The sequence below is a fragment of the Rousettus aegyptiacus genome, unplaced genomic scaffold, assembly GCF_014176215.1.
Source record: "Rousettus aegyptiacus isolate mRouAeg1 unplaced genomic scaffold, mRouAeg1.p scaffold_m13_p_2, whole genome shotgun sequence".
Classification (NCBI taxonomy): domain Eukaryota; kingdom Metazoa; phylum Chordata; class Mammalia; order Chiroptera; family Pteropodidae; genus Rousettus; species Rousettus aegyptiacus.
This window is the reverse complement of record NW_023416295.1, coordinates 45,927,157-45,954,824: the sequence shown is the minus strand read 5'-3', so window position 1 is coordinate 45,954,824 and position 27,668 is coordinate 45,927,157. Positions and strand designations below refer to the sequence as shown.

The following is a 27,668-nucleotide window of genomic DNA, read 5'->3' as shown; positions in this document are numbered from 1 at the left end:
ACTCATTATTGTGTCCACCTTATCCTAGGAAAATATTAGTATAAGCCCATTTTCTGTATCCTACCTACATGCCCAAGAGGCAGGAAAAAGTCCAAGTCAAAAAAGCATTTTGATGAAATCCTTATTTGGTAAAAATTAGTCCCTGCAAGCCTTAAACACAATTTTTAAAATTCTAGATAAAATATTGACACACTGATCCTAATTAACAGTACTATTTACTCTCTAAAGCAAGCTATATTTCCCTTACCACACATAAACTGACTTCAAAGAAGCCTATACAAAACATCTATCTATCTTTAAGAAACAAACAAATTTATAACTTCTCTGATGAAACATGATCTCTTTCCCTCTGAACTTTATCCCTAGAAATGCTAATGAACATCAAATTATCATGATTACTTTAGGTTCAAAAAGAGAATGTGAAGATTTTCTTGAAGTAACTAGGTTCTCAAGTAAAGGTGACTAGAGACTTTAAAACACGTGACCATGACTGTAATAGTTAATTAACTAAAAATGTACACAACATATCAGAGATAGTTTTAAAAGGAAGGGTTTTAGATCAGAGCCCAGATTCAACTCCCAGTTCTGCTGTTTAATAACCTGAATTACTTAACCTCTCTCTAATTGTTTCTCTAGTATGAAAAGTGGGAATAGTAGTGCATACTTCATGTAAATCTTATGGAAAATTAGACGAAGTAACAGAATCTTTAGTATATTGCCTATAACACACTAATGCTCAATAAATATAGCTTCTGGTAATAGTACTTATTATTCGTGTCACATAAAGGGAAAGAAAGAAGATGATAGGAAAATGCTGTGCAGAACGGTTCCTTTCACCAGCTGTCATGGGATATCATCATCAGTCCAGTAAAGGTTAGCTATCATCCTGCCTTTAGCTGGCATGGGCAATTATCAAAATGGTATGGAAATATAATACATAAAAGTACACATGTTTTCACAGACACCAGGTGAAAGTATACTATCTGAAATAACATTAACTTTGTTTCCTTTTTTAGATTTCCTAATAAAATATTATCCAAGTCATTCGGTAAAAAAACATAGTGACATTTATAACATAATAATCCTTCTATGTAAATACTCAGTATAAATTTTCTATTTGCAAGTAAAATAGGCCAGCCTCCTAAGCCTCTCAAATCAAATGAAGCAAACTTTTAAATACTCATCTATGAATTACAATGTTAGTAAAGAGAGGCTGACAAAAAAGACAGAAAAAGATTATAACAAAGAATTAAATTAAAATTATAGTCTAGCTATAATTCACATCAAATTTAACGCAGAGATTAACTGTAAAACTCTGCCGAGTGCAGCAAACCAGGCACAAACCATCAGCCTGAGAATTTCAGGACATTTGGGCTACTCCATTCTCCCCTAACAACTATCTAGCTATAGGTTTTGGGGACAGTACCACTACTGAGGTATCTCCAACTGTTCCCTCATGAAAATCAACCAGCTCCTCCCTTTTACTCTCCACAGGGTAAATTACTACTATTTAGGTCTTACTTCACTGACTTATGTACACTTTAAGTTGTTCCCAAGGTATACTGTACAATTTACATTTACAGTTGTTTAAAGAAAGTACAATAATTCTACAAAAGGCAAATTCAAGAAAATCTTTTGAAAGTCAACATGACAATGTCTGACAAGAAATGAAATGTAAAAGAAGTATATCCTATGATTCATTAATTTCTCTCCAATAAATATTTCGTAATGAAATACTACAATAAAGACAAGAAAATAAGTAAAGACACTCAGTTGAGTTATCATAGAAAAATAACTTAAAACATATTCCAATATTTAGGAAATAATAAATTACAGAACACTGACACAATGAAAGACTATCCCATCATTAAAATAATAACTATCAAAACTACTCTAAAAAATGTTTTATCTTATACCAAGAAAAATGTCTTATGATATAACTTTAATATCTTTAGGAAGGAAAGCAACCTAAATGCCCATCAACAGATGACTGGATAAAGAAGTTATGGTTCATATATACAATCGAATATTACTCAGCCATTTAAAAAAATGAAATCCTACCATTTGCAATGACATGGATGGACCCAGAGGTTATCATGTTGAGTGAAATAAGTCAGACAGAGAAAGAAAAATACCATATGATTTCACTTATATGTGTTATCTAAGGAACAAAAAGAACAAACTAATATAAAACAGATTTACAAATATAGTGGACAATTTGGTGACAGATAGGGGAGGAGGGTTGGGAGGCTAGGAGAATGGGGTGAACGGTTAAAGTACAAATTAGTAGTTGATAGTTGGGCATGGGGAGTATGGAAGAGGGAATGCAGCTAGTATTAATATGATGGCTATGCGGAGGGCCGGGAGAGGGAGGGAGCAATTGGGGGAATTGTTTTATGAAAATTATAGATGTCTAATCAATGTTCTGTATACTTGAAACTAACTTAAATAAATACATTTTTAAAAAAATATCTTTAGGAAGGAAAGATGGGTAGCAGTTGAAGTATGCATTTTGCTAAAAAAAAAAAAAAATCAGATTCTGCCACTTAGTAGCTGTGTTATAAACTTATCAGACAGGTTATAAACTCCCTGAGACTCAGTTTCCTCATTTGTAAAGTGGAGTAATAAGATCTAGGTCACAGGGTTCCTAGGAGAATCAAATGAGATTACTGCAAAGTGTCTGGCCCCTATCTAACTCAATAAATCCCCTTTTCTATCATTTAATTGCTCTCTTTCTACTACTGCAACCATGAGCTTAATAACAGCAGATCATATCTAAAATGGTGCTACAGTAATAAGATTATGGTTCTATATTAAAACTACTACCCACCATAAATTTTCTTAATGTTGCTTATATTTTCCACAGATCTTTAAAAGTAAAACATCGGCCCTTAGAATGTAACCCATATATAACACTGTATCAACTGTTTTTAAAAATCATATCTAAAATAATTTTAATTAAGAGTTCTTTCCCAAACACGTTACACACAATATATAAATCAGAATTCAGTTATATATACAGAGACGGAAAAACACCAATTAGGAAAATGGGTGGAGTACACACAATCCCTGCACATCATACTAATGCTTTACTCAAATTTGAACAATAAATTTGGGGGGTGGGGGACACCATTCTCAGGAAGCTGTAAGTAATGTATAATTCATAGTTTAAATTTTATCTATCCGAAAACCTGTCATGAGAGAGAAAACTGTCACAACTGGCCTAAAGAGAAGGTGGACACAGTTGTCCCTGTCATCTCAGGTATGAGGAAAGAGGAACAAAAAAAACACCTTTCACTGAGCCAACTCCTTACCTATGTGAAGCAAAATATGTAAGTTCTGGTGATACAATGGGAATTTGTTTAGGTCCTATGGCAAGAGTTGAGTTAGTCAAGCCCAGGACAACCAGACAATGCTCGTTCTTCCTTCTCACAGGGGTGGGGGTGGAGGGTAAAGACAGCAAAAACACATTTGGGGTAGGAGAAAAGGATGGGCTAGAAAGGGTACATCACAGATCTGGACAAGCAAATTCCAGGCTCAAGGCCTATATGGGAGTTCTGAGAGGATACCTTGACCTCACCAATGGAGAAGAGAAGAAACGTCTAGTTCTAAGTGACTTGTGCTGCTACACAGCCTGTAGCCCTTAGAAGCCCAGCCTTCTTCAATTGAGCGGCACTACCAACCCATTAGCTCAAAATTATGAGTCACTCATGTAGGAAAACTGTATCTGGCATAAAATAGGTGGTTTAACAGTGCCCATGTAAAATTTTCAAAAAGATAAGTTATAAGGAAATTGAAAGCTCACTGTAAAAAAACACAAGTATGATCCCTCTCAGTGCCTTTACTCTGTCTCTCACTGTCTCTCTCACTGTCCCTCTCACTCTGCTTCTCAGAGACCATACTCTGTGAAGTGTCATCCCTTTTCTAATAAACTTTCCTTTTGACTCTAAAAACACATACACACACACACAAAGACTCATCTGATTTCATTCATGCAAGTTAAGTACAACAATAACTGCATTGGTTTTCAAAACCAAATTGATCTCAATACTTACATTATTTAAACTTAACATAGTGTTTTGTAAACTAAGAAAAACAGTTCAAAATCTGATGCTTAAAGATCAAGATACTCTCCAGGACCTTAGAAGTTGCCCTCGCATCCCTGACTAATTTCAACTAGTTAATGAGAGAAGTTTTAAAAATAATCCATACAGCTGATATTTTGATCAAAGAAGACAAGAAACAAGACTTCTAAAACACATTGGAAAAGACATTCAAGAAAAAAATGAGACTGTCTCATGCACCTACAGTAGATATAAGACCACCATGAATATGAGGCTATACAAGCAATTAAATTGTAAATAGCTAGTAGATTAAATAGCGTCATACAATATTACAATGCATAGTAGAAGAAACTGTTCCCTACTGCTGCCATATTTTTCCCAGGAAACAGAAGTTGGTTATTAGAATGTATTGTATATGTAGATGAGAACCACTGCATAATTACTTAACCCATTGATTTTATACCAAAGGAACAAAGAAAACATATGTTTTTTGGTCAGATTGTTTACTGCAATCCAATACTAGATTAATTTAATAAATACTGTTGAAAAAGAAAATTACAGGATCCAAAGAAAAAAAACTCCCATTATTTTAGGATACAATCAAAGACAGCTTTATATTGGCAATTTGTGTCTATGCAAAAATGTGTGACTCATTTTAGACTTTTAAATAATGTGCTTATGAGAGAGGGAGGTGGGCACTTGAAAACAGTAATTTGTGTTCATGGTAATTAAAGGTGATTTACAAAACACATAAACACCCAACTTAACCTAAGGGGGGGAGGCACGATTAAATGAAGGCATTTTTACCTTCTCATTTAGTAGTTCAATAAAGTTGTAGTGCCTCAGGGCTACAATTCCATATAAACCAGAAAGGCAACTTGAAACGTCCCTCTTCCACTCATCAGTGCTACCTTCATCTCTTTTTAGCAAACACGGGCAACAAAACTAAAGGAGCTATCTGGACTCTTACCAGTTAAAGCTCTAAGCAACTTAGACGTATAAAATTCAAACAGATACAGAGGGACAGTAACATAAAACAGAATGAAAAAGCATCTGTCACCAATAACAAAGGAGAAAAGATAAGGGCTTTTACTTTTCCTGGCTAAAAAGTCTACCATCTGCACAAAAATCATCTACATAGATTATCTTAGTTCTATCACTTATCTTCCCAGTTTAAAAAGGGTGAAGGCCAAAACAGAAGTGAAATCAATGAGGAGCTTAAAACCACATTTGGGGAGAAGATAAAAGAATTTCCTAAGAATTATAAAACTGCATATATCTTTCAAAAGAAAAAGAAATGACATTAAAATCAAATAGTACAATTAGCAGTTATTCCAAAAACTGAAATGCTCTTCTTATTAAAGCAGACTCCTTCTTTTAGGAAAATAAATATTGAAAAGTAAATTCAAACAGCAATTAATGAGAATAAAATAAGCATATATCCTTCTGATTTAAAAAAAGGAAAGAAAAGCAGTTGCTTCTGGAGACTAGAACAGGGACAAATATAAAATTTTACTTTGAATATCTGAATTATTTCTTATTTTGTTTGTAACAAGCCCATAACATTTAGAATTTTTTTAAATATGAATATTTTTAAAAGTAACCATCTGTTCAGCTATTTATAATCAAAAAGTAGAATGAAATCTGATAAAACCAAAATTGTCTACTCATAAGGTACAAAGGGGTATAAACATAAAATTAAAGTATAATTTTAGATGTGCTATGGAATGATGCTCATTTTTTCAAAAGCACAAGTTTTTGTACCCAAATTGCATATAATTCAATCTATTATAAGGGAACACTTTTTGATATCAAGTGATGACTACTGATTATATCTAAGCAACGGAGGGCTGGAATGACTAGCAAGGGTTTCCCTTTGCTTTCATAAATCAACAAAGGTGACTTTGCATTGTACATACTGAAACGATTGGTATAAAGACAATAAAACAGGTAAGAATCTATTTTAAAAACTGTGCTTCTTTCCCTATCATCATTCTTACTCTTGGGGCGGGGGGAAGGAGGGGAGGCAATCCAGAGGAAATGAAATACTGAATTCTCAATGACAGTCCCACAATCATTTCATCTTTCAGAGTCCGGCTTAGGTTTGGCGGCCAATTCCTGGCTCTTCCTGGAAAGGACAAAGATAAGGCTCCTTCAGTCAGGCTCCCAGGATGAAAAGAGGATGCTGGATAATATTCCCTCACCAAGAATACACAGAATTGGATAGAGATAATTGCACAAAAAAGAAATTAGTTATTAGGAAAAAGAGATAGGAGAACAGTCTTGCCTTTCCTGCAGCCTCTCCACCTCCTCTCAAACACAAATACACGCACGCACACATGCACACGCACACACACACATTCACTAAGCTACCTTAGAAATAAAGGCAAGTATCATTTAATGGCAGAACAAATGCTGTGGGAGCAATCAAGGAAGTAACTCCTTCAACAACAGAACCCACTAATTTACTTATCTGAGAGTAAACTCCTTAACCAAATCATCCTGGCAGAACCACTCTGATTACCCCAGTTTAAAAATCAAACATTTTACAGAGATAGAAATAGACCACTGACAATTCCTGAATCACAAGATTCTAAGCCTAAGCCATCTCCTCACTGTTTTAATACAGAATTCTTGAGAATTTTGTTTGAATCATTTGTATATACCTTACATTGTTATCTAAATTGGAAGTTTTCTCATGTTTTAAAAATCAGAACAATATATATTTGTTTTAAAAAGCCCGGGGTCTAAAGTAAAAAGAAGTCACCTATCTCTCCCTCCAGCCCAATTCTATTCTCTAAAAATTTACCAATCATGCAAATTTCTTTTTATGAGTATAATGTAGAGCTAAGCTATCCAAAATTGTGGCCTCTAGTCACATATGGTTATTAAATACTTGAAATGTGGCTAGTCCAAATGGAGAGCTGCTCTAAGTGTAAATTCCACACCAGATTTCGAAGACATGCTACCAAAATTGAACAATATTTTTTCATATTAACTAAATGTTGACATAGTATTTCTGTTAGATTAAATGTTATTAAAATTCATTTTACCTTTTCTTTTTACTTTTTTTTTAATGTGGCTATCAGGAAATTTTAAATTACGTATATAGCTTACATTTATGGTGGCTTGCATTAATTTCTACTGGTCAGCACTGATATAAAGGTTAACAGTGCAGGTTTTGGAGTCAGACTTGCCTTACTGAGTCCTACTCCCAACTATACCATCTACCAACTGTGTAACCTGGGGCAAATTTCCTAATGTCTCTCTATCCCCTTCTGATTTGTTCCGAGAATTAAATGAAATTCCTCACATAGAGCACTTAGCACAGAGCCTGGCACACAGTAAGTGCACAATAAATATTTGATGTCAACAAAAGAACAAAAACTGTAATATAATTCTTTTATTATCATTATACAGCACCTATCTCTTCAGAAAAGTCTCCTGATATGCCTGTAGATCTCTACTGTGCAGAGCAGGTATTCTCTGAAAAAACAATGTACATTAAAGCATTTGAATTCATCCTCTCTCCCTCTCACTCTTTCTCACACACACACATATACACACACACATCTTAAACAAGTTTAATATATGGATCCTAAACATTCAGATCTAAAAATGTACAAAAGCAATGTGGTATGGTAGAAAGACTAGAAAGAGAAAGAACTGTAAAGAAGAAAGATGGGTTCTTTCTTCTTTAAGAAACACCCAAATTACTAGCTACGTACCCTAGGATAACTACTTAAACTTTCTCAATATCCTTATCTATACAACTAGAGTAACACAAATACTGCAAAATGTTAAGATTAAAAAGAATAATATATTAGAAACAATCTGCTATAGTACCTAACATATGCCAGATGTTTAATAATCATTCCCCTCCTTCTAGAAATCAATATGAAATGCCAACGATTCAGACACATGCTAATGTTAACATTGAATTGCTTGCTGTGCCACAACTTGCCAAAGCCTGTTCATATCCTGAAGCCGTAGCTTAAAAATATGCTAACTCTCTAGTCATCTAGATTCTCCACATTTTATTCCTTTTATGAACTGGAGCTACAATCCTATACTACTGTAACACTATAGATAAATACTCCAGAAAAGATAAATACTTCAGGGAAAAAAATAATCTAATTCTATGCCCTCCATTTTTATTAAGAGGAGTAAAAGACTGTTTCCAAATTATTGCCTTTTATGCAAACTAACAGAAAACACCACAGTCTAGGCTATGCCTCAGGTCTCTCCTACAAAGATGCAATAAATTTCAATCCAGAGCTAGAAAAGGTTATCTCTTCTGATATATATCAGATACATATCAATAAGATAATCCATAATTTTTTCTCTTTGCCTTGGCTGCCGTAATACTCAGTGGTAAGATTTATTCTCAATTTCAGTATTTTATTCGGCATGGATTATGTGTTACCATATACTTAAGCTCCTGACCATCCATCCATCCATCCACTCTATTCCCTTTAATTCCCACTCTTAATTCACCTTCATCATTTTCCTGTTATTTAATATAAGACAGTTAAAATTTCTTTTAGAAGTCAGCAGAGCAAAATAATAAATACAACTTAAATTCACACGAAAAGTTAAAAATAAATCCACACTCAGAAAATTAAACTTTAAAGTGCAACTGGAGAATAGAACTCCGGAAAGGACAGTATATACCATAGTCCCACCATTACCACCAACATCCCCCACACATACACACATGCATGCATTTGAAATTCTGTGTTCTGCAACTCTTCATTATTATATACTTTATAATTAACAGCTCTGTAAATCAAAGCCTCCTGTACCTAAACTGGGAACAAAACTAACCTGGAGCTCAAAAAGCAGAACTCTTATTTCCCGTCTATAAGGTCCTATCTTTAAGTACCTGTTGAGATACTTTAACAAGTTTTATCTATAAACAGCTTGACAGTAGGCTCAGTGATACTGCCAAAGGTGCGTCCTTCAGAAAACACAAAAACGCTTCACCTTCCTATTCAAATACCACTTCAAAACTTCTAATGCCAGCTTTAAAAACCTAAGAATTCAGTGACATTGACAGCCTCGTCATGTTCAAAGCTTTAAAAATCTAACAATAAGAAGCTGTATTGCTTCCAAAAATTGGTAAAAACAAGTCACATTGGCTCGCTAAACACTAGACAAAAAATTAATCATTTTTCTAAATAAAACACCTATTATCAGAAGTTACTACATAAATGAATTTAAAAAGAATTTGTTTCCCATAATATGGTTGCTGTTTCCCTATTCTGTATTAAATCTTTGGCAAACAGTCTTATTTAAGGAGAATTCTGTTTTTAAGATATGTAAGAAAAGCCTACCATGAAGTATTATCCCTGTTTTACAAAGTCTCTCAAATTTGCTTTTCCCTTAAACTGCCACTGACAGTTTTCCGAAATCCAGCCCTCATTATTTCCTTCAGAAAATACTACTACAAAAACCTCCTGGCTGTTCTTTTTGCCTCAAACTTTTTCCCACTCAAATCCATTCAGAGTGTTGACATGGAGTTGCTGGAGCATCAACTCTGTTAGCTCAGTACATACTCCTGTTTATCAGCCATAAAATAGATAAAATCCAAATTTCTAATTTAACAAAATTACAAATTATCAATACTGATATACACAACAGCAATGACTCTCACAGCCATCATGCTGAGAGAAAAGAGGAGGGTACAAAAGAATATAGAATGTATTACATTTATATGAAGTTCAAGAACAAGCAAATCGATAATATAAATCAGAACAGTGATTATACTGAGTGGGAACTGATTGAGAAGGGTGACAGATATGTTCTACATCTTGATTTATGTAGTGATTACAGAAGTGTACACAAGTGTACAAATGCATCCAGCTGTGAACTTCAGATGTTTTATACACTTTACTATATGCACACATATATCAATAAAAATAAAGAAAAATAAACTGGAAGAAAACAGTTGTGAATATTTAACTGGTTATGGAAAGGATAAGAACTTTCTAAGTATGAAAGTATAGAAGATATCAAAGGAAAAGATTGATAAAAATATTTTAAACAAAGATGACCAATATAAATATAGTCCCATGTGCCCGTTATATGAAGAAACTCTAAATCAAGGAGCAGCAAACTAAAGCTTGTGCCCTATTTTTGCATGACCCTAAAGCTAAGAATAATTTTTACAATTTTAAAGTGAATGAGTGAGAGAGAGAGAGAACATGGAACAGGGCAAAATATTTATTATCTGGCTCACTAAAGAATAAGTTTTCCAACTCCTGCTCTAAAAAAAAAAAAAAATACAAGAAACTAATAAATGCCATCACTTATGAAGGCAAAACGGAGGAATCAAAATGTGAGTAAGAACAAGATTTCACAAAGTATACCCCAATGTTATATCGATCAGTTTTCTTTTGGAACCATGTAAATGTTTCCTCCATTCCAATGTATAACCTATGTAAAATTATTCAAAACATAAAAAATCTGAAATAGTGACATAGGAATGGAGGGGGAAGATTTGGATGTACTGACAGAATTATAAATGTATATGCCCTTTGGCCTTTTAATTCCACTTTTAGGCATCTCTTAGAGAAGTATCCAGACATTTTACCAAAAAGAAATCTGTATAAGAATGTCCATTAACAACATTCTCTGTAATAAAAAGTCAGAAATAATAAATGCCCATTCATTAATCTAAGTGAATAAATCAAAGAAAGATAAACGCTATATGATCTCACTTGCATGTGGAAACTAAAATAGCCAAACTCAGAGACACAGAGTCAACTGGTCTGCCAGGGGGCTGGTTGGGGGAAATGGGTAGATACTGGTCAAAGGGTACAGACTTCCAGTTGTAAAATGAATAAGTTCTGGGAGATCTATTATACAGTAAAGTGAGTATAGTTAACAATACTGTACTGTATACTTGACAGTTGTTAAAAGAGTAGACTCGAAATGTTCTAACCACAAAAAACATAATTATTTGAGGTGATGGATGTGTTAACTAATGCTATTATGTTAATTATGTCACAATATATAGGTGTATCAAATCATCGCAATGTACACCTTTAACTTATACAATGATATACGTCAATTATATCTCAATAAAGCTGGAAAAATAAAGAAATACCCATGAATAGAAAGTAGTTCAATCAACTCTGGTACTTCCATATTATGGACAATTATACAGCAGTTAGAAAACAATGAAGCATAAAAGGAGCCAGTCACAAAAGGACAAATATAGTATGATTCCACTTATATGAGGTACTTAGAGTAGTCAAATTCAGAGACAGAAAGTAGAATTGTGGCTGCCAGGGGCTGGGTGAGAAAGGAATTGGGAATTAGTGTTTAATGGGTATGGAGTTTCACTTTGGGATGATGGAAAGTTCTGGACATGGATGGTGATTGATGATGGTTGCACAACATATAAATGTACTTAATGCAAGTGAACTGTACACTCAAAAATGGTAAGTTTTATGTTATGTATAAATTAACACAATAAAATTAAGTGAATGTTGAAATTAAAAATCTACATTCACGAAAATAAACAATGAAGCAGCATTAAAATAGTCTTTATGCACTAACACAGATTTATTTAAACTCCAAAATAATTTTTTAAGTACACATTTACAATCCCCACTTTCATAAGAAAATAGGTTCAAAGTGCTACTTTTTCACAGTCATATAATATAAGCTAGAAAGTGGGAACTGATATTCATAACTCAGGTTTAATTCCAAACCCCACACTCATTCCACTTTAGTCTAAGCACCAGATTGCAATGCAGAAAAAGATAATAGTTGCATTATGCTAACATGATTCTGATTTTTTTTCCTTCTCATTATTATTAGTGTCATTTGAACAGAAATTTTTAAGGAACTACTCTGAAAAGCACACCCTGAACGCCATACATTTGCATTTGTGTTATAGTAAATAAGAAGCTTAGCAGCTTTTCTTTTCTTTTAATTTTAACAAGCTACCTCAGGTTATATAAATAACTAACCTGTTAGGTAAATGCAGATAATTAGCTTCAAAAAATTTAAAAATACACGAACATGGTATTTAGCTTTGTAAAACAGATGTTCATAACAAAATCTTCCTTAACAGTAATATACATTAAGTATAATGGATATGTTTTGTTTTCAAAAGCACTTAACCTATTAAATAATTTTAGAATGTTTATTTCTAGTATTTTTTCAAACATCAGAAACTTGTTATTTTTCTTTCTCAATGGCATGGTCCTCATGAAAAACCAAAAGCAAAGAAAAGGAAAATTCATAGAGAAATCACAAAGAATTTCTGTTCTATAGTTAATATTACATAATTAACAATGTACAGACATAACCACAGCTATTCAGAATGTTTATCCAAAATTATGGGTCCCATTTCTACTAAAAGTATGGAGAAATTCTTCTTTTTAAAAAGTTTTCAGTTTTTTAAATCACACAAACCATTTAAAAACGTTCTGCATGGTTCAAAAAACCTGAAAAGCAGTCAGCTAAAGAATAACACATCTGGTAAAGAAATAATTTCTGCAGAATTTCCAATATTCAACATACTTTGAGGGAGGGAGTATAGTTAAGTAGGAAAATGATTACTTAGAACATCACCAACAATCAAAAACTGTCTGACACTCAGACCAAAGAAAGGAATGCTATTTCAGATAAATAACTACCCAACTGCTTTTAGATTTTTAAGTACAACCAGCCCCAGACACTTCTAAAATGGCAGGACTGAATTTAAATCATAGTTCTGGTGCTTATCAGTTATGCATATTATGGCCTAGTTTCCTAGCCTCTTTAAGCCTCAATTTTCTCATCTTTAAAGCAGGCATATTCTCTCCCTACAGAATTATGAACAAAGTACACATTTCATTACACCACGCAGCCAATCATTACATGTTAACTCCGTACACCATCTAAAAGAATTATGAAAGCTGCTATGAATACTTCCAAGACCTCGGCTGCTGATCATTCCTATTTATTCCCTTCATAAATCAATATGAAAATACCAAAAGAATGTGTAAGTTTGCATGCATTCTCACTCTTCTTTCTGACATATGTGTTTTGTTGCCAAAAGCTTTAAGTTTGCAACCTGACATCCAAGAGACACAAATCTGTTTTTCTCTAAATAAAACCTCCCTTACCCTTTAAGAATTAACAATATAATTAATTTTCCACGCTGCCCTTTTATTATATAATTTGGGTATAATTTAAAAGTGTTTGACCTAGAGCCAACAGACTTCAATGTAACTTCTCTGGAAATCAGACAAGTGTTTCTCAAATTAGGTCCACAGACAAAAAGTCTCAAAGGCTTACAAGATTGGTACAAATTTTTGTGATTTAAAAAAAAAAAAAAAAAAAAAAGGACTTCTTTATTAGTATTGACAATTTTCAGCAATCAGCATAGAGCAAGAACTTTGAAACCAGAGCCTAAATCCAACATTCTAACTGCCATGTAATCTGGGGTAAGTATATAACCCTCTATTCTCTGAATTCCTCATTTACAAAATCATAGTAACAATATCTACCCTTACAGAGGTGTTAAGAGGAATAAATGAATAACAACTGTAAAGAGCTTAAGATACTGTATCTTTGTTAAAAATAAAAAATTATTTTTATAAACTAAGAATTTAGGTTTAGTCAGCACTTCTATATTGTGATCCATGATAAAATCTCAGAGATAATAGTTTTTCCCCCTGATTTAAAATATAACCTTCATTCTTTCATGGAAGGATATTATATATAAGATTTATAAGAACTTACTAGAGACAGTCTCTGTGTTGAAGGTAGTTAGCCTCCGATATCTATCTCCCATCTAAAAGTTTACCCTTTGTAAACTTTTTGTTTTGTCATGAATAGCTGCTTCTAAAAATTTTATAAAAAATAAATTACACTAACAAAATCACAAGCATTTTTATAAGGAAGCTAGAACAAGTAATTCAATTGAAATTGAATTTCTATGACATTCTCTGTGTCAGTATTGACTCATCATTCAAGCAACACAAGCACAAAGAATAAGTAAAAGAAATGATTCAAGGTCAACTAATTGTTTTAATAGCTTGAAGAAGAGCATAGATCATACACAGAGCCATGAAACCTAAAAACACATATGAATGCTTTTCTGAGTTATGTTTAACTCAACATGTATATAACATTTTGAATATATACAACGCAAGAAATAGCATCTTATTTTCAGGCATGAAATGACTATTAGGTACTTTGGAAACACAACTTTGCTGACTGAAATTATGAACTGTGATCTCTTACCAACTCCACTTTCATATAAACTCTATCCTCAGGATAGAACTGATAGCAGCACAAGAACAGCCCATAAACCACAAGCCCATGCCCCCACCATGCAACCCAACACACTCATTCTGAGCTGCTGAAACTGCAATGGTTGTGGATGTTTCTTTTTTTTTTCCTACCTGAAACAAAACGTTCACAACAGATAATGTCTTAAGATATATTCAACTAACTTGGCAATGAAAAAGTAACTGAAAAAACAATAAGTGGGCTTTCATAAAGTAATCAGTTTAAAATATGCCTAAATTTGTCAACAAATTTTGCAACAGCTGTTTTCTCTTGAAGTTATTTTTATATACTCTAAATGATGAGACTCACTTGTTAAAACGTCACTTATTTTTAAAAAATTACATTAATGTGTTATGTTTTGGTTCTCTCACCTGGTAATTTATGTATTAGATTTGTAAAAACAGTATTCCTATTGCATGTTTAACCCTCCCTCTCCATCTCATGTTTTCAGGAAAAACTAAACTCTATAAGTTAACTTAAACCTATTAAAAAGGTTTTTAGTCAGCGTGTATTAATAACAATTTTCAAGTTAAGGGCTTCCCCACCCCCCCAACATAAAGGTATTTGAATGCAAACTTAACCTAAGTAGAGTTATATTACCTTTAATAAAACGAAAGTACACTTGTTTTCTCTTATCAATAGAAATGAAAGATAATTTTGTATTCTACTATTTTAAAGTATTTTTATGAATTTCTTAAGACCCAGTTTGATGAACACAGGTAAACCAAACTGAGAAAGGTACATTCTAAATGCAAGAGAAAGACAAAAAATCTAATGGCAGGGAATTCATCAAAATCCTTTACTGTCTTTCACTAGATAGACTCATCAAACTCTAAGTATGTCATTCATTAATACAAATGGTGGGAAACAAAATATTCTACCTAGATACTTAGAGAAGCATGCAAACATTCTAATTTAACCCAAATCTCCCAAATTTTATGCCATGAAGCTCCGGCACAGGCGATGGATCAAGAGTAATCCATAGAAACTCAGGTACCTTTCCATGCATTGCCAAAGTTTCCCTCAAACATTAATTTCTTCCAAAGGTTTTACAACACAGAGTTGGAGTTAATGCTATGGTATAATACAAAGAGTATGGGAGAAAGGACTAAAGAAGCCATGCAAAGTTGGTTTAATCACTGAGATGGCCACCTTTTAGTTATGTGACTTGGGCAAATCATTTTACGTCTCTCTGATTTGGGTTTTTTCATCTGAAACTGATAACATGGTCTATATGTCAAGACTTAACAACTTAAAAAGCACTAAGTAAACAAAGTACAACAAAGATAGATGGACTTAGCTGTTCGGTCAGAAAAGCCTCAGTAGGCTTAACCTACAATCCGGCTTCTCAAACTGGGGACTGCATACTGCTGGAGGTACAGAAGAAAGTAAACAACGGGAATCTAAAACTCTTCCTTGAAGTCAAGTGTCTAGGGCTACACTATGTACTAAAGGCCCCCATGTTCTTTATCTTTACCAGTTAGAGCTCATAGGTGGAAAATTTGACAAAAACAAAATTCTTACCATTTTTATAACATTCTGTATTTTCCCGGTATTTTATGTTATGGAGATAGGCAGCTGTGCCCATTAGCTAAAGAACTTACTTAGTCTGCTTTAAGACAAACTTTTGTTAAGAATCTTTAACAAACTTTGAAAAACATAAAGAGTGAAAAGGACATTTACTATTTAAACACAAGAAAAGATCCATAAAAGAATGAGAAGAATGTCTTAAAGACATTACTGAAAAAGTAAAGACCACCACCACCAAAAAGACATAGAAAACTAACCCCCTCTGGAGTAACCTCACTCTCTCCTAAATTTCAGAAACAAGTCTGAAGACTGGGTCCACAGAATATGCTAATAACACCACTAGCTTTCACCTATAAACATCTTTACAAAACAAAATGATGCACTCTCCTATTACCTCAGTGATATAACATTCTCAAAAAGACAAAACTCAGGTACCAAAGAACAGACCAGAAATTGCTAACGTTAAGGGTGGCCAGTATGTAACTCTGAAGGGACAGCATGAGGGAGCTTTTTGGGATGATGAAGAATTCTGTACCCTGATTGTGTGGTGGTAGTTACACAAATTTGTGTATATGCTAAAATTCATAGAACTTTGTAGCAAAAAAAGTCAACCTTAAAATATAATTTTAAAAATAAAATACAAACATTCTCAAACTCTATTTTTTAATTTTAATTTTTATTAGATTTTAATTTTCTTTTTTAAAATTAATTAAATTATTTATGGTGACACTGGTTAACGAAATCCAGTAAGTTTCAGCTGTACTATTTAACAGTAAGGCACAAATATATTTACACTGGGTTCACCTCCCATAGTTAGATTTCTGTCACTTTTTTTTTGAAAAATAAGTGACCCTGCAATAAGTGGTCTCCAATATTTGACCCACTTTACCCCATCTACCTGCCCTCACTCCATCACCCTCTACCTTCTGGTAACCACTAGTCTATAGTCCATGTCTATGAGTCTCTCAAACATTACTGAACTTTATAAATAAAATTAAAAAAAAAAAATTTGCCCTCAAAGTTTACTAAGAAACTTGCCTATAAATAAAATTAATTTGGAGTCAATTTTAAAAAATTCTGCAGCTGAAAAGATTCTGTACTTATCAAACTGATGTATAAAAGAGACAGATAATTTCATTGTAATTGCACAAAAATCCAAAGTACTTCTCAAAATCTTCAGACTCACAAAACATCATGTTTAAGTTTTATCTTTAAATCAATACAAATAGCTGCACCAACCTGCTAATTATCATCTAGAAATATGACATCATCTCCAATGCTTACACTATTGAAACAATCAGTGTAAGCAGAGTCCAATCAAAACTCCCCTAAAAGGAAAGGTGACAGAAAAGTTTTTTTTTTTAATTTTTCACACCTCTTTTCTTCCTTTTATGGTTCACTGACATATAGTAAACTGTATAAAGTGTACAATTTGATATACGTATATACTGTGATACTATCACCACAATCAAGATTATAAACATATCCATAACTCCAAAAGTTTCTTCATGCCCCTTTGGTAATTCCTCCATCCACCCTTTCCCATATCCTTCACTGCAGGTAACCACTAATCTGCTTTCTGATAGATTAGTTTATATTTTCTAGAATTGAAAATAAATGTAATCATATTGTATATGCTCTTTTTTGGACTGGCTTTTACACAGCATAATTACTTTGAGATTAATCCATGTTATTGTGTGTGGGGAAAAAAATTAATGTTACACCCACCTGCTACAGAAAATCAGTGAGCATTTGCTACAAATTTGCTTAGCTAGATGAGTATCTTAAATTAGCTATACATGAAGTTTCACATATGGAACAAATTAGATCATTCTTCAATTAATATTATTTTGAAAAGGTTTGCTAAGCATTTAAAATGTAGCAAGAAAAATAAGTGACCCTGCAGTAAGTGGACTCCAATTTTTTCAAATTAATTTTAGTAAGCAGATTCATTTATACTACAAAAAAATACTTCCCACAAAGCTTTGCTTATAAAAATCACCAAAATAAAAAGATTAGTTCCTATAGTTCCCATCCTGCAAAATCTGACAATTTTATATTTTTATGTGTCAAAATAAGACTCACTTTAACTTCAGCAACACTTGTTTATTTAAATTTGTGTTTACATAGCTAAATCCATAACTGAGTTAGCATACAGTAACTTTAAAAATATACTTTAAAGAAGTAATTCCAGATAAGATAATTTTTCATTATTTCTAGCATCTCTCATGTCCGTATTAGTGTACTGCTAACAAAACAAAAAAAAAAATGAAAATAAAATTTTAATGATAACTCTAAATGACTAATAGGGGGAGGGATCTGAAATATCTATACATTAGGCAACTAACTCCACGAAGAAAAAAATGCTATTTGAGGGGTAAACAAACTAAGTAATATGTATAGATCCTTTACAAAAGAAATATTCTACACTGAAAATGCTCAAACTTCATCCACAAAAATTGTTAGAATCTTGAAAAAGCATTTTAATAAAGAATCAAATTTCAAATTCAGTGCCTAACCCCATTTTCATTTCTTAAAATAGTAAACATGCAACTCAACTGAATAACGACAAAATAAGGTCCTGGAACAGTTTAATCTGCCTCCCTACCCCAAGTCTCCACTTAAAACCCTTTATGATTAAGCCATTAGAGAAGGAAATTTTTAATATGGTGGACACTTCCTCCCCAGGCTCTTTCCACTGCTCCTGCTCTATATCATTAATCCTATCCACACTCACAGTTCTTTCAATGCAAGGCCTTGAAACAAGCCATTTACTCTAAATAATCAATCTCTCCTTTCCTCCATCCACTAATTAGCTTCCCCTCGACATTTATCTCTCAGCATAACCATACCATTGCTTCCTCAAAGTAACACACATATATCAGCTTTTTTCCTCGTACAAATGGTGTTTATGTGACATTTATTCAATGTGTCTCCTCCACTGGATTATAAGCTCCATGATGGCAAGGGTGATGATATCTGTGTTTACTCACCATTACATTCCTCAGCATTTAGCAAACTTAAAAGAGATGATCCTTAAGTAATGTGTCAAATAAATAAGAGAAAAGTGATCTAAAGATTTAAAGCCAAAACAAGTATCTACATTTAAAAGTTTATATTTTTGAGATAATATCTATATTTACATATGTGTAATAACCTAAAAAAATAAACGAGATGAGGAAAAAGTTAATTTTTACAAATTAAATTAATGCCTATCTATAGATGATTGGATAAAGAAATTATGGTTCATATATATATATATATATATATATATATATAATGGAATATTACTCAGTCATTAAAAAAAAATCCTACCATTTGCAATGGCATAGATGGACCTAGTTCTTACTCTGAGTGAAATAAGTCAGACAGAGAAAGATAAATATCATATAATTTCATTTATATGTGGAATCTAAGGAACAAAAAGAACAAACTAATCAAAAACAGACTCACAAATATAGTGGACAATTTGGTGATGGACAAGGGGAGGAAGGTTGGGAGACTAGGAGAATGGGGTGAAGGGTTAAAGAAGGGTTAAAGAAAGTAATTAATAGACAGTCACAAGGATAGGGAGCACTGCATAGGGAATGCAGACAGCATTAATATGTTAACTAGGTGGAGGGCCAGGGGAAGGAGAGAGCAATTTGGGGGATCGGTTTATGAACTATATAGATGTCTAACCAAAGTACTGTATACTTGAAACTAATTAAAATTAATTAATTAATTAAAATTTAATGGAGAGAAACACAAAATTAATAAATTAAAATCCAGTAATAAACCAAAACTTCCCATTAATATTTTTTTCTCTCCCTTAACTTTCAGAAGTTCTAATGGAAAGCTTAAAAGTGTCCTAAACACAAATATATATCACTCTACTGTCTCTTTCCTTAGTAGTTGTAAATCAATTTTCTAAAACAAAATTAGAGAAACTAAAAGACATCGACATAAAATGGCTTTTTTCTCACCAAAATAAAAAATGATTAAATTAATAATTAAAACTTTCAAACATGTAGTAATAAGCAATAAGTAAAGAATTCACCAATAAGTTTTAAAAAATCAAACAATGTAATTACACATGTATTAATATATTTAATGTTTATTTCCACCACTAGACTAGAAGCTTCAGAAAATCAAAGAATATATTAGATTCTGCTACCTACCATATGTATATGTAGCACTCATAACAGAAAACATTTATTATTTAATTAATGGATAATAAACAAACAAACAAGCAAACAGCATTTCTGGTGACTTAAAGATATTTTAAGAAAATAATCTTTAAACAATATGAAAGATAAAGTCTTATTTCGCACTCATTTAATAAACTGCTGAAGATGAAAATATATCATAATTAAATTCTTTTTTACTGACTGTAATTCTATGAAGGTTTTTAAAAATTCAAGTTACAAATGTATCACTGTTTTATGCACTATGCAACAATATATATCATATTTCATCAATTCTAAGAAGTATATTTTCACAATTAAATATCTCTGAAATCAATCACTATAACAGAGCATGGTTTGTTTAACTGGATTTTTTCCCTTTCTCAACAATACCTTTAGACTGAATGAAATCCAATAAAGTATGTATAATCCTAACCAAATTCATTTTTCCCCTAGGGGTTAAAAAAAACATATCAGATGAATATTATACAAGAGACAACAAAACCAGACTTTATTACAATTATCAATGGTTTCAGGCCATTGTCAGGATCTTACTACCATCACCCTAAACTGCTCCAGCTTTGAAAATTTTAAGTCAAATATCCATCTCTAACCACATACCCCCTTATACCCAGCAGATCTGTTCTTGAACTTCATGAAATCAGATCAATGAGCCTTCCATCTTTCAGTCCTCCATTTTCACTCCTACCCTGTGTTATGCTCTATTCCATCTATCAGTTCAAATACTCACACCCAAACATTTAGTTCTCTTAACCCTATCTTCCTGTCACACCTGCCCTATCAATACTACTTCCTTATAGACATCTCCTATCTGGATGTCCTAGGTATCCAAATGCAAAAAACTGTCCCAAATTGACCTCATCAACTCTCTCCCAAGACCTGCTGCTCTTTCTTAATCTAACATCTCAGTGAGTGGCATCAAGAGTCATTCAAGTAGCCCAGTCCAGAAACCCAGGAGTCAAACCTGATTCCACCCTCACTATGAAACTCTCATAACAGTCCCTAGAACCAGTGAAAACACAAACCATCAGAAAAACAGAGGCTCTTGCCAATGTACAGGTTTTAGGTAACTACTCTACATAACTAAATTTCCACCCTCACCACCCCCACTCATAACTTTATTCTTTGCCTATACCAACCACAAACCCTTCCAAAGGTGTCTCCATACCTTCACCCAAAAAGAAGCTTCCTAGATCAGTGCTTCTCAAACTATCTGTGGTGGGCTTTTGTAAAATACAATAAAAATGAATTCCTAGGCAAACGACTTTTTTCATAAGATATACAAAAAACACAATTTTTAATTAATTTCAAATGACAAAATAATTACTCAGTAAAACTAATATATTCTACATGCTCATTCTCAGTTGCTGTAGGTATCTAGTTGAGTACCAATAACAAACAAGAGTAATAAAACAGACCACAGCTGGCTCCCACCTCTAACTTGTGTTTCCTTTGTTTGCATTAATATCCTCATTATAATACTATTACCATAAAGTGAAGTCTTAACCTGAGCCTTAATCTAAACTTTTCTATTTTCTTAGAGAATTACTATGTTCTACAGAAATGTTAGCTCAAATATAGTCAAAAGAACACAAACCAACACATCGTTCTACCTGTTTTCTCTTTGCTTCATATCCCTCTCTCCATTAAGGACTAGCTGAACTATAGTTTCTCCTTAATGCCTTCCCTTCTGAAATGACTGAATCCCCTCCTCTATCTGTTCTGCCTTCTCAACACATGGACAAGAGCAAGAATGATGAAAAGTTCCACAAGTTAAAAAAATTTCAAAATGCTTCTACAATTAACAAAATTATTTCCACATAGGAACTTCTCAATGGATCTAATCCAGAACAGGAGATGAAATTCAATTAGAATATAATATCACACAGCATATACTTGCTACGGAATAAAACTTTTCATATGGAGATAATAATGTTAAAGTCCCAAATAACAGACGAATCCACGATTCATTCATCTTGTGAAGCAAAACAAATCTATTAATTAGTCATTTCTAATTTTATTTAAGCAACAATGGAAAGAAAACATTGATCATAATGAAATTAATCAATTGAAAAAACTGTGCTTACGTGTTAGATGAAAGATTCCATCACAGGCACTAATATGAGATAAAAAGGCATTTCCCAAGCCTTGTCCATTGTGAGCTCCTTTTACAAGACCAGCAATATCCACTACATTTAGAAAGGCAGGAATTTTGCTGAAAAACAGAAGATGGTTTTATATAAAACAGTGCTAAGAACCTGTTTATTAACCAAATGTAGTTCCCAAACATTTCACATGAATCCTTTCCTTGCTAGAATAACATTTAGAAGAGGGTTCTCCAACCCCCAGGCTGCAGACTGGTACCAGTCCATGGCTTGTTAGGAACCAGGTCGCACAGCAGGAGGTGAGTGGCAGTCCCGTGAGCAAAGCTTCATCTATATTTGCTGTCGCTCCCCAGTACTGGCATCACTATCTTAACTAAAACTCAAATCATGAGGCATTAGATTCTCATAGGAGCACCAATCCCTGGTGCCAAAAAGGTTGAGGATCACTGGTTTAGAAGATTCTCAATGATTTGATAAATTAATACCAAAAAATTAAATAATAATCTTTTACTACATTAAGACTTTCTTACTTAGGAAAATATTATAAAGCAGAACAGCTCTTTTTATTGTCTCTAAAGATTAAATCTCATCATTAATTTTACGATACTGTTTTGTTGCCACATACACATGCAAACACACACAAAAGCAGTGGAGAGCCTTTAAAGAGTTTACAGATACAATGCAAGGTAATCATCATAAAAACAAGTCAATGTACTTTGTGCCAGGCATTGGAATCAATGCTTTACATGCATTATTATTGGAAAATTCAAAACAACTCTATCAGGTAGGTATTATTTACTAAACCTACTCTATAGAGGAGGAAATTATGCCTTAGAAGAGTTAAAAAATCTATTGCATACAGAATCACTCAGCTAGTAGTGACAAAACTGGGATTCAAAGACAGGATACCTGGGTTTGCATTTAATCACCATGTAGATTATATAGCCAAAATATACATGTAATGACATGAACCAATTATCAGCACAGTAACCTAATTGTTTAAAACAGCAACAGAATTAGACATATATACAAAATAATCTTTGCTTTGCTCAACGTAAAGTCACAGTTAACTTAAGTTGGTTAGGTAAACAAGTCAGCCATGCAGAAATGGAGATTAAAGTATATGAGTAAATAAAGCTGTTTTCAATGTCACATGACAAAGGTGTATGATATAAGGTGTATGTATATATCTATGTATCCTGTCAAAAGAGAATTCATTTTTCAGAATGTCAATTTCACTACAATAAAATACAACAAAAGTTCCACAGAATACTTTCCTATTAATCTGCATGGAAAATAAGTCCTTTTAAAATAACTGTTGTATAAAAAATGTTTACAGATAGAATTATTCGATAATTATTATTAGCAAATCTACAGAAAATATACATAAACTGGGGTTAGGTTTTTTTGCTGGATATTGTGGTTGCCTGTCCAGCATCCTTTCTCCCTTCTTTGGTAACTACAATGATTTTCATTTGACTAGTCATACCTCCCTAGGGTAGCCCAGAGCTTTGGAGGAACTGTCTCTACTTCTAACTCTAGAAGAGGGGATGTAGCTTGGGTCAATACTAAGCAGTTTAATCCCCTAGGCACAATGAATGATTCTAAGACCTTCACCTTGCCCCATTTGCCTAGAAAGATTTAAGGAGAGGTTTGTCAGAGAGTGTTAGAGGGTTCTTGAATAGAAGCTCATCAGTCTTCTGTGAGAGCTCCTAGAAGCAAGCCCACTCTTTCTTCACTTTGAACATGGGGGGGAAAGTATACAATTCAAAGAGGTAAGAAATACCCTGTGACCACAAGGAGAAGGTAATCTTAGGAACAAGCTGATAAAGTAAGAAAATGGAGAGGGCTAAGAAATCAGGTCCTTGATAACACGACTGAGTTGCTGAAACCAACACTAAACATCATGCTACCTGTTACTAACTCAATAAACCAAATTTTTAAGTCAATATATTTAAGTCAATACGTTAAGTGCAACCAAATTCATCCTAAATGATGAAACTTCTAACAACTAAATCTACCTGCCTGATAAATATGAAGCATAGCAGCAAAGACATGAGTAGAGAGGCACTGAATTTGAAGTGAGAAGGCTTGGGTTCCAATCCTGGTTGACAATAACTATCTGTGTGACCCTGAGCAAATCATTTCACCTTTCTGGGCTTCTGTTTCCTTTTATGAGGAAACAAAACAGGACAACCTATACCTCAAAAAAACATTCTATTTTTTAATCAAAATAAGTTTCTTAATTCTGATTCTTATTTAAGGCCAAGATTAAGGTTTACATTAATACAATCTCAAAAAATAAAAACTTAAGTTCTAATTCAAGGATTTTTGATGTAATGTACCAATGATTTTATGACTACTTGAGCAAAATGTTTTTAGACCATATGAAACTTTCTTGAGATTAATAAGGTTAAAAATCTTTTTAATCATATAGTTTAATGAGCAAAGAATACCAAAAACATTTGTTTTCTTCAATAGAAACAAACTGAAATGATAAATAGGATTTTTCTTTCATCCAGAAAAAAAAAATTGAGAACTTGCAATTTAACAGAGAAGTTTGGGGTAGCAAGAAAAAAAAAAAACTATGAATTATTGTCAATTCTTTTTTATTTGTTTGACCACAAGAGGCCAAAATTAAGTTATGGGGGCAAAAAAATGAAGATGAGTTCCCAATCTTTTTATTTCCATTGAGGCGTTTGTCAATGTTCACTACTAAAGTGAAAGCAAAGGAAATTTTGGGAAATTCCCTCACTACCTGAAATTTCAACAAATTTAAAGTCTAAGAGTTTTATTATTGTTGTTGTCCTCTTCAAATCTCTGAAAAATTTCATCAATGTACATGACCACACAGTCTGGCAGTGGCAAAGGCTCACACAAGGAGAAATGAAGTGGGGAGAGAAGGTAGCATAACAGCGGCAGAACCCTGTACAAGGAAAGCATCTGTGTAGAAAAGCAGCCCGTGGTAGCTAGGGCCCAAGAAAGGGTCCAAATCAAGTGACAACCCAGTAGGGTCAAAAGATTGGCTACAGAAAAAGGGATCGAGCACAACGCACATGATTGGGACAATTGGAGAAACCTAAATGGAATCTGTGGATTAGATGGTAATATTGGGTTGATGTTAATGTCCTGATTTTGTGGGTTTGCTGTGGTTATATGTAGGAGAGGGTCTGTATTTAGTAAATATAAACTGAAGAACTATCGTGCAATGTGGCACCATGACTGCAACTTATTCTCAAAAGTTCAGAGAAATTTGGATTAAGGTTATATAAGTATTCTATGTGTAACTTTGCAGCTTTTATAAAAATAAAAACATTTTTAAAAGGACAATGAAGCTACCTAGAAGAGTCAATTTAAGGGACATAGTTTAACTATATTCAATGACTGTGAAAGACTATAACCAACTGAGTAACACTGATATGAATATATACCTGAATGAATAAATGAAGACAAGAAAGTGCTTCCTTGTCTAACAAATGAAGAAGATGGAATTATAAAATCACCATGACCAATCATCGTAGTAATAATTAATCGAAAAAATCAATGGATGCTAAAACTAGTGGATGAAGGTGGGAGAAGTGAACGACCTCGGTACACATTTTGTAGTTAGAACTCATAGAAATTGCTGATAGATTGAATGTAGGGGTGAGGAAAGAAAAATTAAGGATAAATCTTAAGTTTTGATTTAAGCAACTGGGAAAATAATAGTGCAATTTCTTGAATTACAAAAGTCTTAGGTAAGAACAAACGTGGCACAAGGCAGGGTGTGACCAAGAGGTCCATTTTGGAAATGACAAGTCTGAGGCATCTGTTTAGTCAGTGATCTAAGTGTCAATACCAAGAAGGTAGTTAGACAAATGTCTGGAGTTCAGCAGAATTCAAAGTTAAGAGAGAGAAATTTGGGGTTTATCAGAACATGCGAAATAGTAAAATAACTAAAAGTCAACTAAATTCTCAATAATGGGAAATAAACTGTACATTCATATAATACAATATTACACATTATTATTATTAGAAATTATGATTTTCTTTATATTTTTAATCTAAAAAAATTTAATCATATGCTAAGTAAAAAAGTATTCAATTATTATAAGTACGTATACACATATTCAGGGAAATGTATGGAAGAATATACCTCCAAAGTATTTATTATATCGCAATAGAAGTATTCGTGATTTTTACTCCTCTCTTTACATATTTTCATGTCATCTGAACCTCCTCCAATAAACCTGTATTATCCTATTTTTTCTAATAAGGAATATATCTTATTATAAAAACTTCAAATAACATAGAGGTATATAAGAAATAAAGTAAAAAATCATCTAAAAATTCCATTACCCAGAGATAACCCTCAATTAGTTTGTGATCATCATTTCATACATTTCCTATGAATAAACATACACGTATAATTTTACATGAATGAGATCATATAATACAAACTAATTACTCCCTCCACTCCATTCTCCTCAGGAAAAACTAACTGCAATGTTAACAACCAGATATAGCCTTCTTCGCCTTCTCTATGCTCTATATTATTTTTATAATAACCCAAAATAATAATGCTACATTAATTTTGAGGGGGAAAAAAGCTCTTCTATGTGATTTTAAATATACCACTTCTATATATTTACTCAGTCTATACAGGGCCACCAAATAATGGCATAAAGATTTCCTTACCTTGCTGGTTTGTGGTACTGGCAAAGAAAATCAAACCTTTCATCTGGCACAGGTACTCTGCTCTCATTAGGATCAATAGTGCAGAATGGAAAGTTTTCTGCTGAAGCCTGACTATTGGTTAATACATTGAAGAAGGTAGATTTCCTAAAATGAATAAAAAACAATTTTAATCAATTCTTAGGCTAAAACTGAGAAAAAAATTATCTCACTCTAATTTCAATACTCAAACAAGATCCGCGAGGATTATAAAACCAATCTAGGAAGGGAGGGGAGGGAGAATACACTTTTACTAACAGAAATGAATTAAACTTACAACGTAGCTCATGATTTATAATTAGGTTATATTTCTATCTCAGTCTATTTGGAACTTGAAAAGCACTTTCCCAAAAAATCTTTATCATAAAAGATAGCTAGTCTCACACCATACCACAAATCTTTTTAGTTCTTAGAGTACATGACAGTATCAATTTATCACTTCACCTATATCTAATTATTTCTAGCGTAAAAGTAGAGGTGGGTATCTACTTAGGTAAATCATTTCCCAAGCATTTTTAATTGGGAACTAGATGCTAATTGTCTAAAAGGAAATGAGAGGTTGGAGTTCAGACACCCTTTTAATTGTCAGGACATAAAGATTACTGTTAAGTCCAAAATTGTGAATTGTGAGTTATGAAAGTCAAAATGTAAATTTTTTAAAGGAATGATTTAATTTTTAAATCTTAATAAGAAATAAATTGGTTGATAATTTTCTAATTACCTGATTCTTATCAGGTAATACATGCTCAGAGAATGCCAATTCATATTAACAC

At 33.0% G+C, this 27,668-nt stretch overlaps 1 protein-coding gene across 2 annotated transcripts in view; it reads right to left on the bottom strand.

Annotated features, from left to right (window-relative positions):
- The window catches only part of OLA1 (Obg like ATPase 1), a 146,067-nt gene that overhangs the window by 103,105 nt on the left and 15,294 nt on the right, over positions 1 to 27,668 (bottom strand). For both annotated transcript variants that reach the window (XM_016134936.2, XM_016134942.2), the window contains exons 3-4: positions 26,860 to 27,003; positions 22,165 to 22,292 (exon numbers count right to left, since the gene is read on the bottom strand). In XM_016134936.2, coding sequence (XP_015990422.1) covers positions 22,165 to 22,292; positions 26,860 to 27,003 — 272 coding nt within the window. The remainder of the gene's footprint in view (positions 1 to 22,164; positions 22,293 to 26,859; positions 27,004 to 27,668) is intronic.